At 42.6% G+C, this 16,722-nt stretch overlaps 2 protein-coding genes across 5 annotated transcripts in view; one reads left to right on the top strand and one right to left on the bottom strand.

The window, feature by feature from the left end:
• ATP6V1H (ATPase H+ transporting V1 subunit H) overlaps window positions 1-2,595 on the bottom strand; it is a 114,844-nt gene extending 112,249 nt beyond the window's left edge. For 2 of the 3 annotated variants that reach the window (XM_040487797.1, XM_040487798.1), the window contains exons 1-2: window positions 2,359-2,594; window positions 885-1,033 (exon numbers count right to left, since the gene is read on the bottom strand). In XM_040487797.1, the coding sequence (XP_040343731.1) occupies window positions 885-997 (113 nt within the window). In that variant the 5' untranslated portion in view covers window positions 998-1,033; window positions 2,359-2,594. Of the gene's footprint in view, window positions 1-884; window positions 1,034-2,358 lie in introns of all 3 variants that reach the window. The other variant, XM_040487799.1, reaches the window with a different exon arrangement.
• A 12,748-nt stretch (window positions 2,596-15,343) lies between these two features.
• RGS20 (regulator of G protein signaling 20) overlaps window positions 15,344-16,722 on the top strand; it is an 84,962-nt gene continuing 83,583 nt past the window's right edge. Inside the window, exon 1 of one of the 2 annotated variants that reach the window (XM_040487790.1) lies at window positions 15,344-15,715. In XM_040487790.1, coding sequence (XP_040343724.1) covers window positions 15,551-15,715 — 165 coding nt within the window. In that variant the 5' untranslated portion in view covers window positions 15,344-15,550. The remainder of the gene's footprint in view (window positions 15,716-16,722) is intronic. The other variant, XM_040487791.1, reaches the window with a different exon arrangement.

Raw genomic sequence — 16,722 nt, 5'->3', positions numbered from 1 at the left:
ACTCCTATGAGGACTTTAAGACACAGATGAACACAAGGGAAGGGAAGCAAAAATAATATAAAAACAGGGAGGGGGACAAAACATAAGAGACTCTTAAATATGGAAAACAGAGGGTGCTGGAGGGGTGGAGGGAGGGGGGATGGGCTAAATGGGTAAGGGGCATGAAGGAATCTACTCCTGAAATCATTGTGGCACTATATTTGGATGCTCATTTGGATGTAAATCAAAGACAATTTAATTAAATTTTTAAAAAAAGAAAGAAGGGAAAAGGACTAAAATTTACGACAGTGCATTCAACATACTATTGCACATATTCAACTGTGCGAATCCTTTAAATATACTATTTCAGCAACAACTCCGCGAGATCCGTATTCCCCATCTCATTTTACTTCAATGAACTGCAAAGAAGTTAAATGATTCCCCTAAGATTACCAAACTAGTAGACAGAAGAACCAGACTTCAAACCCAGGTCTTGGAATTCAAACATCTACACCTTTTACTAGTTGTATGAGCCATGCTGCAACACCGGCTTCCCCACGTTGATCACCCAGGCAAAACGAGCCAGTCTGGCAGGCTGGCTTCCCCTTCCCCCCTCCAAATCCCATGAACACGCCTCCCACCTCTCCCGCTCATTCGAAAGGTACAACTTTCCAGACATGGAAGATCAAAAGGGCTCTGAGGGGCTCTGCTCCCCTGCTAGAGCCTCTAGCTCCTTCCACCACACTATCCGGTCTCCCTACGGCAGGTAAGACTTCTAAGGAGGAAGTGTTTTCTTCCATGTCTGGTAGTATTTTTCCATCACGTCTCTCATTGAGGCATGATCACGAAAAAGTCCGATGCAAAAGCACATGATTATCCCTGATTCACAGCAAATCGGTACTTACTGAAGGTAGGACTGCCAGTTCACTTTGTTTGCCCGAACCTCCGCAGCCTTGGCAGCAATAATGTTCGTCGGAACCGCAGCATCTACGGCACCTCGGATATCCATTTTGGTCATCTAAATGTTATGATCTTGGATGTTTTTTCAACAGATCTGCAATTTTGAGGCAAAGTAACATGAGAATACTAGGTGTTACCATTTTTTAACAACTACTGCTATCACTATTATTGTTATTAACATCATCGTTATCGCCTTATTCTCCCCATTCAACTCAAACATTAAATATATTAGATGTCCTAAGTATGAAAATCATTAGATTTCAAAATTTGCCTAATTATGCCCTGCTCCATAAAAGTGTTCTCTAAAGATTTTTACTTTTCCAGGAAAAGTTTTTTAATTACTGGCACTAATCTTGCAGTAAGGTTTTTCAAAGTAACTCTTTTAAGTTCTTCAAACTAACATCAGAAGTCTGGCTTCAATAAAATAGGTATACAGATTAAACGTACACAACTGGGAACAAGTTTCTCCTGACACGGAAAAAAAATAAGAACCTGTACGGTAGAGAGAAGACCATTTACTTTTACATTTACTAACCATCATTTTGAAGCACCATTATTTAAAAAAAAAAAACAAAACTACTACAAGTGCCTTCTAAAATTACTCATTCAAACTAAAAACCCTAAGGTGGGAATGTAATTTTCTTTCTTCAACCAAAGTTCAGAGTATTTTCAAAATCAATTTGGGGAGGAAGTTTTGGGACAAATACCAATTACAATTTAGGTACAAGCAACAATGGGATTCTGGTCTGGTGACAACAACCTACAATAATGAGCTTTCACGTAATTCTCACTTCTAAATTTACGCGTAAATGCTCAGGCCTGATTTTCTCTCGATACGAAATATACAGATTTTGGTTCACAGAACAGACGTTCGCTGCCACGGCCACAAAGCAGCTAAAACCATACCCAAAATTCTATTCTGCAATCCCAATGACCTTAGTCAGCTTGGAACTTAATCTCTACATCTGAGGGTTTGCTGCCTAAACAACCCAAGCAATACACACAGGTAGGGCGGAGGGAAAACTGGCTCTGGCCGGGTCAGGCTGGAACCCTGAACACCGAGCGGACTCAGGCGCAGCGGCCTCCCCCGGGGTAGGTGAAGGTGCTTCCGGATGGCCCTCTGGGTCCCCGAACAACTCGAACCTGCAGCAGGCCGAGGCCGAGGCCCAATCCTGGGGAAAGTATACAGTATACCTGTCCTCCCCCCAACCCCATTCCTGCCCCCGCGGGGAAGGAGCTCCAGTTCCGTAAACCCAGCTGAGGCCTGGAAGAACAGAAATCTGGAAGCCCGGGGCCGCAATTGGGCTGGACGGGCCTGCGCGGCGAGAAAGCAGCAGGCGCCAGAGAAGCTGGGGAAAGCGCGGGGGTCGCCTCCCTCCGGCCGGGGCGGGAGACGAAACGGCGCGACTGCGGGCTTACTTCGCGAATCCAGGGGACCCGACAACGCACGCGAAGGCGGCAGGGAGGAGGACGCGGCGGTGTGGGCCGTCGGGGGCGCCGCCCGGCTGGGGGCGCCAGCCGAGTCGGAGCCGAGCGAGGTTTCCAGCCGGAGCGGCCCCGGCAAGGGCAGACGTCCCCGCACCCAGGAGACGTTGAGGGCGGCCCAGGTGGAAAGAAGCCGGAGCGGCAGCGGAATGACAGAAGGGCCGGTCACGTGAGCGGAGGCACGTGACAGCCCGGAAGGCGGAAGCCGGAAGCCCGGAGGATCCAAAACAGCTCAGGGAGCCGCACTGCGCTTAGGGAGCCGCACTCTGCTCAAGGTGGGCTGGCGGAGTCCACGCGACCCGCGACACAGGCCCCGGAGGGACGCAGAGCTTGTGCCCCGGCTAGCCCCTCCAGAGGGAGGGGAGCAGGTGGGCACATGGGGACCAGCGCCCGGAAACCCCGAGCCCCGTTTGGGGGCGGTCGAGGCCCCCAGCCCCAGGCAGAGAATCAGGCCGAAACTTAATCTTAACAGCCGTTCTTTTGAAATATTTCATTTAATGCTTTTAAATAGATGGACTTCCACGTGGATTTAACAGCTCCATGAAGCAGGCATTCTTATTCGGATTTTAAATATGAAACTGATGCTGAGACGAGGGTCACAAAAGTTACGTTGCCTTCGGGTTGCAGATTGAGCAAATAATATTTCACGTAGTATTTGCAATTATACCAAAAACTTTGTGTTTACTGAAAATGCAAATTTGACAATCCTGACTTGAGCAAGATTGCCCCAGTCCAGGCCTCAACTACCCTGTTTGTCTTAAGATAATGAGTAATACTACTCAGTACTGCAAAGAGTCAGTTATATGTAATTAGCACTCAGAGGGATGTATAACCAAGACATTTTACTAAAAATGTTAAATTTCGGCCAAGTTTTAAAGCACTGTGAATAAACACATAGTAACAGGATATAATGTATTATTTTTCTATTGCTGCTTTAACAAATTATCACAAATTTGCCGGCTTACACCAACACAAATTTAGTCTTTTACAGTTCTCCAGGTCAGAAGCCTGACGTGGGTCTCAATCCATTTCCCGGTGTTCTCCAGTTTCTAGAATCTGCCTGCATTTCTTGGCCCATGTCCTCCTCCCTCCACCTTCAAAGTCAGCAATGTCACAGCGCCTTCTGAGACTCAGTCAACACAGCTGATAGGGGTTCTCTGGTTTTCCGGGTTCATGGGATTAGATTGGGCCCACCTGGCTAATGCAAGCAACTCTCCCCATCTCGAGGTCCTTAACTTTAATGACATATGTCACCATGTTTCCCTTTTGCCATGTAAGCTAACATATTGACAGGTTCCAGAGATTAGAAAGTAGAATCTTTAGGGGGCCATTATTCTATCACAAACATAGAGGAAAGGATAAACACTAGTATAAATGTTCAGAGGGGCCCTACGTCGTATCTATGTTGTATTTCTAAAGTAAAATATTTTTTTTAAGTTTTATTTTATTTTGAGAGAGAGAGCAGGGGAGGGGCAGAGAAAGCGAGAGAGAATCCCAAGCAGGCTCCATGCTGTCAGCACAGAGCCAGACACAGGGCTCAAACCCACACACCATGAAATCATGGCCTGAGCTGAGATCAAGAGTCAGACACTCAACCAACCGAGCCACCCAGGCGCCCCTAAAGTTTTTTTTAAAAACTCTACGTAATACTGCAAAGTGTTAAACTTTTTCAATCTGAATAATGTACATGGATATTCCTTGTGTTTGTTCTTCTTACTTGAAATTTTCTTTCAATAAATTTGATGCTATAGATTGAGTCCGTTTATATGCAAGCTTCTAGCCGAAATTAATCAAAGACTTGCTTACTAAGAAAATTGTGGAATTGGAATCAAAGAAAGATTGCAGATACTAACCACAATAATAGCTTGGTAAAAAATTTCGTTGGTAACAAAGCTGTAAGTCCCAAAACTATTTCTTTAATAATATATATATTTTTTTTACTTTTTAAAATTTTTTATTTAAATTTTAGTTAACATGCAGTGCAATATTGGTCTCAGGAGTACAAGTCGGTGATTCATCACTTACATACAACATTAATTATAATATTTTAAATTTGATACATGTTTCAGAGCGTCTGAGAGTGGAGAAAGGAACCCCCTCAGGGGTCTTTGAAACTCTGTGGGACTTTTGGGCTTACTGCAATGATTAGGGATGGAGTCCTGGCATTTGATGCCCAGGGACTATGGATGATGAATGTCGGGGAGGGATACTAGCACGGTACCACACACAAGGCATTTTCTAGCCAAAAATGTCAGTGGTGCTCCCATGGAGAAAGCAGAAGAATGCCTATCTGTGTCTGATTGATCTGTCGTTCCAAATATGAAGGCACATTCTAGGCTGTGGCGGGAATACATGGCCTCACCACTACAGAAGGACATCATTGTGGCGCATTTGAACACAAAGAGGCCCTGCCAGAAAGAATAGCGTAAGTATCTACTCCAGTGTTACGGGTGCACACCCCATAAGCAAGCCATCAAACTTCTGGGAACGTCTGCTGCATGAGCGTGCAAAGATAAATGTGCAAGGATTTTTCGTGCAGTATTTTTTTAAATAGCAAAAAAAAAAAAAAAGAAAACTCTGTCAGCTAACGTTGCCAATGAAATACAGCAGACCAAGTGGCTTAAACGACAGGGCTTTATTTCTCTTGGACTTCCAGCCTCCAGAACACGTGCTGGCCATTCAGTTAGTGGTGAGGTGTCTGCTTCTGGCTTAGAGGTACCCACCTTCTCACTGTGTCCACACACGGTGCAGGGAGAGAGAGAATGTGCAACACTTACAATTTACAAGGTATTGGTTATTTTTTATTAAACGCCAGAACTGGTGGATTTTACTTACTTGGGTGCCAGGGTATTTTTTTATTTCTATCATTATTCTTGAGTTTTGTTCCAGAACATACTTACATTACCCACAGTTTAATCCTTTTGGGCCTTGCTTTTAAGCACACCTGAAACTAATATAACCCTGTATGTTCCCTATAGTGGAATTTAAGATTAGATAGAAAAATTTTTTTAATGTCTATTCATTTTTGAGAGACAGACAGAGCATGAGCAGGGGAGGGGCAGAGAGAGAGGGAGACACAGAATCGGAAGCAGGCTCCAGGCTTTGAGCTGTCAGCACAGAGCCCACCGTGGGGCTCAAACCCACAAGCCGTGAGATCGTGACCTGAGCTGAAGTCAGATGTTTAACCAACTGAGCCACCCAGGCACCCCTTAACTTCTCTTGCATATCTCAAGGAGCTAATATCCGCACTATAATCTCCCTAAAATTTCATAAGGATGACTTCTCACTACCATCAATTGAATGTATTTATTCACTGGCCAGGTTTCAAAGTAAACCAAGTGGAGAAATCAAGAAATTTTTCACTTTATTCATGCAGAATTTTTTTTTTTCTGAGGCACTCAGATAAACAGGGCTTTCACCGACCCACATCAACACACATCTCATTATCCTATTAGGTCTGATAGTGAAAAGGGGTCCAGGGCTTCATTTTCAAGATAGTTTTTAAATATCATACTTTAAGATACCATAAAAATGAATGCTTAATGTCATGCTACAGAAAGGAATTGAATGTCATTGGTAGATCTAGAAATTATTCAAACTGCAGCATATACTGTACATGTATTTTTGGTCGGACTAGAGAAAATCATAAACCAGAACAGGTGACAATTCCATGGGTAATTTTCATACGTCAACCAAAAATTAAACTCAATCAAAATCAAGGAATTCAATGTAGGTTATTTTCATTATAATAAAATATCTTTGATTAACACATACAAACAAAGGATACATTAAGCTGACGTTTTTACAAATAGTTGAAAACACTAATTTTATTAATTTATTTAACTTATTTATTATTGTATTATTTTGTTATGTAATAACAATACTACGTATATAAAATATATATTTTGTTATGTAATGATTTATGTATTAATGTATTAATTAATTAACATTAATTTCATTAATTATTAATTGTAAAGCTTAGGGGAGAGAGTAAGAAATTTTATTCTATCATCAGTTTCTTGTATGTTGAGTCTGAAAATATCTAAGTTTCATATCAATGTGTCAAGAGTACAGATAGAGGAAGAAAATCAAAAGATTAAAAGATTGAATTTGTATTTACTCCTGGGGGAACTACATTGAAAACGCAGACGTAAGAAGTTAAGCCACTGCCATAAAATTGATTTATGTTACTATTGCTCTGGGCCAAATTGTGTCTTTCCCCCCAAAATTCGGATGACGAAGTGCCAATCCCCAGTACCTCAGAATGTGACTGTATTTGGAGGTAGGGTCTTGAAAGAGGTGATTAAGTTAAAATGAGGTCCTTAGGGTGGGCCCTAATCCAATATAACTGGTGTCCTTATAAAAAGAAGAGATTAGGACATAAACATTGATGAAGAGTATGTACTGCCTCCCTATTTCCCGTGTAACAAAATCTAGACTTCCTGGTCTAGCATTCAATGCTCCCTGCAATATGGACCCAACATCATTACTTCCCTTGGGAAGTCCAACTGTTATCACAAGCCTAAGAGACCTGATAGGTTTCGTGTCCTCTCCTTCGCTCCACCTCTCTCCTTATACCAGGAGTGCCTTCTTGGCTCTCCTCCGCTAGTCACCCCAACATCAATCAAGCCCCAGTCCAGAACCTACCTATAACACTATATCATTCAGTCACTGTTTAATCCAAACTTAAACATTTCTCTATATTCTTCTATTACACTGCTATCAAAGTTTGCCTGCAATATAATGTTCTTTTTAGTAACTATTATTCTCAGGAAACTTTTGGAAGTTGGCCAAGAGGTCACAAACTGACTTTTTAATAGCTTTTTCTCCAAATATACCTTTTTTAAAACAAAAGATTAGTCGTGGTTAGGTGTCCAACTCTTGACTTCAGCTCAGGTCTTGATCTCATGGGGTTCGTGGGATTGAGCCCCCCATTGGCTCCGTGCTGTCAATGTGGGGTGTGCTTGGGATTCTCTCTCTCTTTCTCTGCTCCTCCCCCACTTGTGTGCACAGGTTCTCTCTCTCTCTCTCTCTCTCTCTCTCTCTCTCTCTCTCTCTCTCTCAAAATGAATAAGGAAGAAAAAAAAAGATTAGCCGGCCTAAATTTCCACTGATTTCTGTCTACAGTGTCAATGCTTCCCTCCCCAGTAATGTTCTCCTTTTTAGTCATTTCCTCTATTTTTAGTCCTTGTACTTGCAATGGAAACTGGGGACATAATATTGTCTTCAAGGTAGCAAAATGGTCCTTGAGGTTGAGAAAAAACATGGACATTCCAATGTTCTGAGACCCATAATGACTCAACCCTGCCTACCAAAATTTTCTTAGTATTTAACTTCTTTTGTTAGGGAGAAACTAAATTCACTTTAAATTGTAGCTTCATTTTTGTTCTCTCTTGGATGAGGCAAAAATGAAGGAAAAAGCTGAGAAACACGGCTTCGGACCGAGAAAAGGCCTTCCGACGGTGTTCGTTTCCTCGGGCCACTGTACCAAACTGTCACAAATTTGGAGGCTAAAAAACCCCAGAAGTTCCAGAAGTGTGCTCTTTCTCCGTTCTGGAGGCCAGAAGTCTCAAATCAAGGTGTCAGCAGGACTATGCTCCCTCCCGAGGCTCTGGGGGACAATCCAGTCCCTGCCCCTTCCAGCTTCTGGTGGCTGCAGTGTTCCAATCTCGACCTCCCTGGTCACACTGCTGCTTCCACCTCTGTGCCTTGTGGGGACCCTGTCATCGGATTTAGGGCCCACCTGAAGATGATCTCCTCATCTCAAGAGCCTTCGCCTAATTACTTATCTGCAAAAGACCCTTTTCTGAACAAGGAAACATCCACAGATTCCCCGGATTTGAGGTGGGCCTGTCTTCCAGGGACCACCATTGAGTCGCTACCCTTAGAAATACAGATCCTAATTAGAAGGAGGCAAAGGGTAGGAAACAGAGCATGGCCAAGCGTTGCCTGGACTGCTGCCTGACTCCCCGATTTGTTTCGAGGGCGCGTGTCAGCCAGTTGGTCCTCCACAGTTTGTAACCTTAATACGCCATTGTTGAAGGAGGCCATTAGGCCCAGATGGCTATCATGCGTCGGCAGCCTACGTGAGCAAACCGAAACCTAAGCCAGAGTCAATTCCCATAAATGCACTTGTATCCTTCCAGGCAACAAAATTTCAGAGCAAGGAATCAAAACAGCCAACTAGGTTTTCTTAAATGAGGCCACGGCTTAAGCCGTGGCCAAGCAAATAATTCCCTTGCTTCGCCTCTGCCTCCGCTCTATGAAAGCCTTTCCCCCAACCCCTGTTCCCGGGCACCCCTAACCACGTTTGGTTTGGCACTCCCTGATTCGAATCCACATCTACTCAGATAAACTCCTCAAAATGTTAGTATGCCTCTGTTTGTCTTTTTAGAGTTCCGGTGTCAGAAACAGGACCCAAAGGAGACCTTAGGTGGCCCTCGGGGAGCAATCAGGCACGGATACCTGCAGAGTCTACCGTGACCACTTCTTTGCTTGAGGGTGCAGAAAGTTCCTCCCAGATCTGAGCTCTGCCGCTTTTGCACTGTGAGCTCTCCAGCTTTATTTGAGCATTCCTCTTTCCAGACTCGGTCCACAGGTAAAACAAAATGGGTCCCTCCAAGCCCAAAGAGTCTGGGGCTCCTCCATCTAGAACTCTGGCTGAGAACGTGTAGAAAAATTACGATCCCAGAACATACGTTTGTCTGAACGAGTGGGTGAACCTTACCAAAGATAATCTTAAATTACAGTGGCCACAGTAGGGAACTTTTAACCTAGATAACCTTATCCATTTGCAAGGTGCCCTAGAGAAGAAGGACGCTTCCCCAAAATAATGGGATACATCTTTTGATTGATATGCAGAAGCTTCTAAGAGACTAAATGAATTAAAAATTGCCTCTTCAAAAAGTTATTTACAAAAAGCAACTGGAAGTATCATAAATCCTCTCCACAAACACTAGTAAGAAGTTTTAGTCACCAGAGCAAGTAATCTTGATTTACTCCAACTGCCAGAAACACAATTTGGATCCAACAGTTCCTTTGGAAACTAGCGAGTTTTGTGTTATTAGACTTGTCTCATAGCTAAAATTTAAAAAGTGTCTGCTATATGTTTATTTATGTCTATGTGTGTGTGTGTGCATGTGTGTGTGTTATATGTGTGATTTTTCTACTCCAGATGGTATTGGCAAAATTAATTTGTAAAGACACTCTATTTAATTGGCTTAAAGAAAAATAAATTAAGTGTTTACATAAAAATTAAGTATCGTCTCAGAAATATAGACACTAACCCAAATGTTTCTCAAGTTCACATGATCTGGGATCATCTTTGGTATATAAAAGCTAGTCTAAGTTTGGTTGGTTTAATGAAAACATTCATGTCTTCAGAGTTATCAACATTAAATATAAGGCAAATATAGAACTTTAGTTCTACCTAGGTTTACTAGTTGGGTATAGAGATTACTTAAAAATAAAACATAAAAGAAATCTTTTAAAAAAATGAACAAATGGGGCACCTGGGTGGCTCAGTTGGTTGAGCTTCCAACTTCAGCTCAGGTCATGATCTCATGGTCCATGGGTTTGAGCCCCACATCCAGCTCTGTGCTGACAGCTCGGAGCCTGGAGCCTGCTACAGATTCTGTGTCTCCCTCTCTCTCTGACCCTCCCCCATTCATGCTCTGTGTCTCTCTTGGTCTCAAAAATAAATAAACATTAAAAAAAATTTTTTTTTAAATGAACAAATGCATTGGATAGCTGTAAGTAAAAGTTGATACATGGACTTTTCAACAATAATCATGTTTATGTTAGGTCTGCTTAAAAGTAGTATCTCTCAGGGGGGCCTGGATAGCTCAGTCGATTGAGCGTCCGACTTCAGCTCAGGTCATGATCTCATGGTTCATGAGTTCGAGCCCCGAGTCGGACTCTGTGCAGCTCAGCGCCTGGAGCCTGCTCCAGATTCTGTGTCTCGCTCTTTCTCTGCCCCTCCCCAGCTTGCACTCTGTCTTTCCCTCTCTCAAAAATAAATAAACATTTAAAAAATTTTTTTAAAAAGAATAAACACTAAAAAAAAATTTTTTTTTAAGTAGTATCTCTCAAAAGCCTTAAACACGTGCTTGTAGCCATCAGATGGTCTCACTGAGCTGGGAGGACAGAAACGAGATGAACAAGGAAATGAATAGCAAAAATTTCCATAAAACTGTCATGATAACCTAGGAGTTTCACAGCGAAAACCTCAACCCTGACAGTGACCGGGGAGGGGGTCCTTAATAGAAAACTTTTTTATCAATCCATCACGTACGAGAAGATGGCCAAAAGGGGGACTTGTGAAAGTAATTAATTAACCAAGGAGGCCATTAGACTAAGCTGCCTCTAATGCCTTGGTAGCCCGTGTAACCCAGGGTGAATTCCTATAAACGCACTCATACCATAGACAATGACGCTAAACAATCACAAATAGCCAACAAGGTTTCCCAAATTAGTCACCTGCCTAAGCTGTAGCCAATCACATGATTTCCTTGCTCTGCTGCCACATCTGTTCTATAAAAGCCTTTTTCCCCAGCTCTTGTCAAGCACTTTCAAAATTTTTAAAAATTTAAAATTTTTTTTTAATTTTTTTAAACGTATTTACTCATTCTTAGAGCACCTGGGTGACTCAGTTGGTTGAATGTCTGACTCCTGATTTCAGCTCAGGACATAATCTCAGTCGTGAGATCGAGCCCCGTGCTGGGCTCTACACCGACAGCGCAGTGCCTGCTTGGGATTCTCTCACTCTCCCTCTCTTCTGCTCATGTGTGCCTATGCCCTCTCTGTCTCTCTCTCTCTCTCTGAGATATATAGGTGAGAGAGAAAGAGAGAGAGAGAGAGAGAGAGAGAGAGAGAATGTATTCACTCATTCTAAAGGAACAACCCACAATCTTTCCCAGTTATTGCATCTGGCTGAAAGTCAAGGGTCATTTAGTGATTTGCGCGCCTTTCCATCTGGACCACGTGTGGGTCCTTAAGGCTATCGATCCACGGTTCAGTGAGTCCTCTACCACTCTTCTAACGCTTTTAACACACAGTAATGGAGGAAAAACAAGGTCACCGTTTGGATCCATGACAGACAGCAAAGACTGCAATCCTCCTACCAGTAGAGCAAATGCCGGGATCCACAACCTGAGCTATGACCACTCGGGCAGTCTTGGAAGGTTCCCTGTCTGGGTCTTCCAGGACTGTCTGGAATTGGAGATGGACCCCAGTAAGGATTTCCTTCCCCGGACCCGCCTATCATCAGTCTCATTTGCATGAGGGAAGAGTGTTGGCTGGGCTCCTCCAGGCTTAGGGTTTATCTGTTCATCTCCATTAACATTTACTCAATCGGCTGTCAATCCACCAGCTTTCTGCCTCTCTCAGGAGCTAACGACCAAGTTGGAGTCGAATAGATTAATGGTCCACTAATCTCCCTCCTCTCGCCACTCTCTCAGCTGTTTATCCTTCCTAGACACAGGTCTCTCGGTTACATTGACCCTTTAGGAGATGCCCTTTTTCTTGAAGTAATGGAAAATTTGCCAACAAGTACTTTACTCAACTTGGACAGATTGTAAAATTCTTTCTTCATGCAAATTCCTCTCGCTACAATCTCTAGCAAACTGGGTTTACACAGAATGCCAGGGGAGGCCAGTCGGTGCTACTGTGCCCCTATACACACACCCCTTCCTTGAATATGAAACAATAATGTTTACGACGATCTCTCAAGAACGGAGCGTGAGGCGTTTTATTCGCAGACCTAGATAATATTATTAACAAATATGATTTAAGATAAAATAATTTTCATACAAATGGCTATTAACTAGAAAGAAGTTTCCAAAAACGAGGATTTTTACAAGCGTGGGGAAAATGCTAAGGAGAATGTCATGAACGTTAGAAAGAAATGCTTCCTCCAAGGTTTGACACCAAAAATCGAGTGTGCAAAAACGAAAGAGCAAGAAAAAAATGCTGGTGGACCAAAAGGACAGCATTAAATAAAAAGAGAAATGTGAACGATTCGGTTTGCAGAGTGGCTCGGGACTATGTGTTCTGGCCCTAGGATGAGAAGACGGGGAGGCTGGTCCCAACTGCAGGACTACACGGATGGAGTCCCTGAACATACCACCGAAAATCTCAGGTAGGTTTCCCCAGGCACAAAATGCACAAAGACAACATGGACAGGAGGACAAAATAAACTTCCAGCTCCAAAAACGGCACAGGTCAATTTGAGATAACTAATACCACCTATCCTATTTTCATTCTGAGTCCAGAATCAGGTCCTGGGATCCCCCCCCGCCCCCGCCGGCCAGTGATATGGTTCAACCATATCTTCATTCAACTGACCCCAGGGAACAGACCCATCCAGATACTTACGTACCGCACTTGCGCTGAAACATCTGGTCGCTTGAAGCAGTTGCCTCTCTTTTCATAAAAAGTTCAACGGCATCATTGAGATCGAATTCACACGCCATTAATTCACCCGTTTAACGTATACAAACGTAATGGTTTTTAGGGTATTCACGGGGTTCTGAAACGATCACTGAAATCAGTTTTATGACATTCTTGTCACGCTAAAAAGAAACCTCTGATTCATTGGTAATCTCGTCACACTAAAAAGAAACCTCTGATTCATTGGTAGTCACTCCCCATTTCTCCCCCAAACCCTCCTGCCCCAGGCAGCCACTAATCTACGTTCTAGATGTGCCTACTCCGGACATTGTCTCATAAATGGAATCACACGCGATGTGGTCTCTTGTGACTGGCTTTTCTATGCATGTTTTTGACGTTTATCCATGTTACAACCTGTGTCAGAACTTTATTCCTTTCTGTTGCTGAGTCATATTCCATTGTACAGATTTACTTCACTTGGTTCATCAGTTGATGGGCATGTGGGTTGATTCCAGTTATTGGACATTTCTATGCAGGCCTTTATGTGAACACACGTTTCACTTCTCTGGCTTCAGTGGACACGTAGGAGGAAATTGCTGGGTCTTAGGGTAATTGTGTCGAACGTTTTGAGGAAGTGCCAAACTGTTTACCAAAGTGGTTGCAACATTTTATGTTTCCGCTGGCAATGCATGAGAGTCCCATTTTCTCCACATACTCGCTAACATCATTTGTCCTTGTCAGTCTTTTTGATTAAAGCCAACCTATTACATGTAAAATCGTTGTGATTTCGACTTGCTTTTCCCTACTGGCTAATGATGTTGAGCATCTTTTCATGGGCTTATTGGCCATTTGTATACCTTCTCTGGAGAGACGTCTTTTAGACCCATCACCCATTTTTAGTTAACTTCTGGGGTTTTTTAACTTTTTTTAATTTTTATTTTGGAGAGAGAGAGAGTGTGTGAGCAGGAGAGGAGCCGAGAGAGAGGAAGACAGAGAATCCGAAGCAGGCTCTGCACGACAGCAGCGAGACTTGTGCTGGGCTCAGACTCACAAACCACAAGATCATGACCTGAGCCGAATCTGGACACTCAACCAACTGAGCCACCCAGGTGCCCCTTTGATTTTTAGCTGGAAGACCTCTTTATATTTTCTGGATAAAATTCTTTTATTATGTATATGTGGTTTTCTATATTGTCTCCTAGTGGGTTATCTTTTTACTTTCTTGACGATGTTCTTAGAAAATCAAAGTTTTCCATTTTGATGAAGTCCAGTTTACCAGCCTTTTTCTTTCGTGCCTTGAGTTTTGATATTGTACTTACACAAGCTTTGCCTAATCCAAGGCCACGAAGATTTACCCCTACATTTTCCTCTAAGAAAATGAGTTTTATAGCTTCAGCTCTTACATGTAGGTCTAGGATTCATTTTGAGCTAATGTTTTATGTGGTGTGAGGTAGAACATCAACTTAAGCTTCTGCCTGGAGCTGTCCAGGGGTTCCACACCATTTGTTGGAAAGACAATTCTTTCCTACATTGAATTATTTTGGCACTTTGTCAAAGCCCAACTGACCGTAGACGTATGGATTTACCTATAGACTCAATTCTGTTCTGTTGATCTGTTGTGGCTTTATAGTAAGTTTTAAGATTGAGAGATGTGTGGGGTGCCTGGGTGGCTCAGTCGGTGGAGCGTCCGACTTCGGCTCAGGTCATGATCTCGTGGTCTGTGAATTTGAGCCCCTCGTAGGGCTCCGTGCTGACAGCTCAGAGCCTGGAGCCTGCTTCGGATTCTGTGTCTTCCTCTCTCTCTGGCCCTCCCCCGTTCATGCTGCCTCTCTCTGTCTCAAAAATAAATAAACGTTTAAAAAAAATTGAGAAATGTGAATCCTCCAACCCTGCTCTTCTTTTTATGAGATTGTTTTGGATATTCTAAGTCCCTTACAACTGCATGTGAAGTTTAGAATCAATTCATCAATTTCTGCAAAAAGAAAAAAAAAAAGGAAGCCAAGATGTTTATAGGGATTGTGTTTGTTTCATATACCAATTCTGGGGCCCTGGGGTCATTTTACACACTTTACTTTATACACTTTACAAATGTGCAGTATGATGTTAGAAGCCAACTCTTGGCTTAATCATTAGATGACTAGTTACCTCATAAGAAAAATCACTTTCATCCTACATGACACCAATCAAGAAGTGTAATAATCCTTGGACTTCAGTTTGGGTATGAGTTGAGCATACATTTCTAGCCACAAAACTGACTCCTGCTAAAATGACCTTTTAAGAAACCTTCATAGATTAAGGCAGACCACCTGTCTCTCGACTGCATAGCCCAAGATTATCAGGCCCTGGTCTGTGTCTCACACAACTAATGCAGAATATGGCGAAGCAATGTATTTTATCATTATATCCTAAGCGATAGATCGCTTAAATCATTTCTTTCAATTTTAGGATTAAATTTGAATTAGTAGTATATTTCTGCCAGTAGGGGGCAGTCATAACATACCTAGACATTCAAAATAGGAGGCTCTACCTGGAATAGAACACTAAAGAACCGTGGATAAACTGCTGATCCACCTAACAGATAAGCCTTTTGCTTCAAATAGTGTAACTTTCCACAGAGGTTCCCTGGCTGACTGACGGATGGCCCAGCATTGGCCAAACGAAGAGAAATAGAGTGGACCCTGGGCTAGTGTTGTTAAAATCAGGCTGCAGGACTCATTTGGAGCTTTACTGTAAAAACATGCCCAGTCCTTCCCAAGACAACCAACAGTGCCTCCAGAAACATTTCTCCAGGCCATCTATGTGGAAGCAATTTCTGCCCCTGCCTAGGGCTGAGGGATATAATGCAAATATTCACCAGACCATGGAAAATGAAGGAAGCCCCGAGGCTGTGCGTGACGTCAAGGTAAGATGATCTCCACCGTCCATGATGCTTTCTTGACAAGGAAAAGGTTTATCTGGAAAGATTATAAAACCATAAGCAAGCTCTGGCTCAGTGAGCTATTACTCTATCTTATTGACAATTTATCAAAATGTTTTCAAGCCGACCCCAAGAGAAAAACTAGAACCTTGATAATTAGTTAACTTCTCTGTCCAGTTTTCTCCAACCTATGCAGCTTCCCTTTACTAAGACAAATGCTTACCTATTTATTATTTGTTTGTTTCAGGAGGTAATGTTTTCAAAGGCAGGAAACTCAGCCATAGTTTCTTATGCCTATTGATGTTTTGTGGCTATTGTGGCTTAGATGTTTTTCTCCGAAATAAAAATTATATCGCGTGTAGTAATGAAAGAAAAATTATCGACCACTTTCTACAGAAATTGCTTGAGAAGAAACTGATAAAATAATGCAGGAACGTAAGAACATTAAGAAGCTAAGGGATGTTTTTCCTAAATTCACAGTTTCTTAAGGTGAATTTTCGAAGCGTGGATGTCTATCAATAGATAACATCATTTCCCCAAACAGTGACAATTTCCCTGCTCAGTGTTGTGTGTATCCTTGCAGTTTAAGCCTGTAAATCCTCTTAACTATTCATAGAATCATCTCGTAAAAGATTATTCAGAGGGATGAGTATGTGTTACTGTCCTCCCATGATCAGAGCTCAGAATTAAATGCTGCAATCGTACTACCGCAAACCTATCCAAATACTTTAACACCAAAACATTTATCTATCCTTTTACTATGGCTCATATCCTGATCATAATCATGATTTCTCATCAGTCATGTTATTTTAACCAACTGGCACAAGACAACTGTTTTTGTTTGCTTGTTTGTTTTTATAAATGTTTATTTTTGAGGGAGAGAGAAAACACAAGCGGGGGAGCGGCAAAGAGAGAGAGGGAGACACAGAATCCGAAGCAGGTTCCAGGCTCTGAGCTGTCAGCACAGAGCCGGATGCGGGGCTCGAACTCAC

This window comes from Herpailurus yagouaroundi, unplaced genomic scaffold, assembly GCF_014898765.1.
Source record: "Herpailurus yagouaroundi ecotype Mexico unplaced genomic scaffold, PumYag 165, whole genome shotgun sequence".
In the NCBI taxonomy this organism is placed as follows: Eukaryota; Metazoa; Chordata; class Mammalia; order Carnivora; family Felidae; genus Herpailurus; species Herpailurus yagouaroundi.
This window is presented reverse-complemented; position numbering and strand designations above follow the sequence as displayed.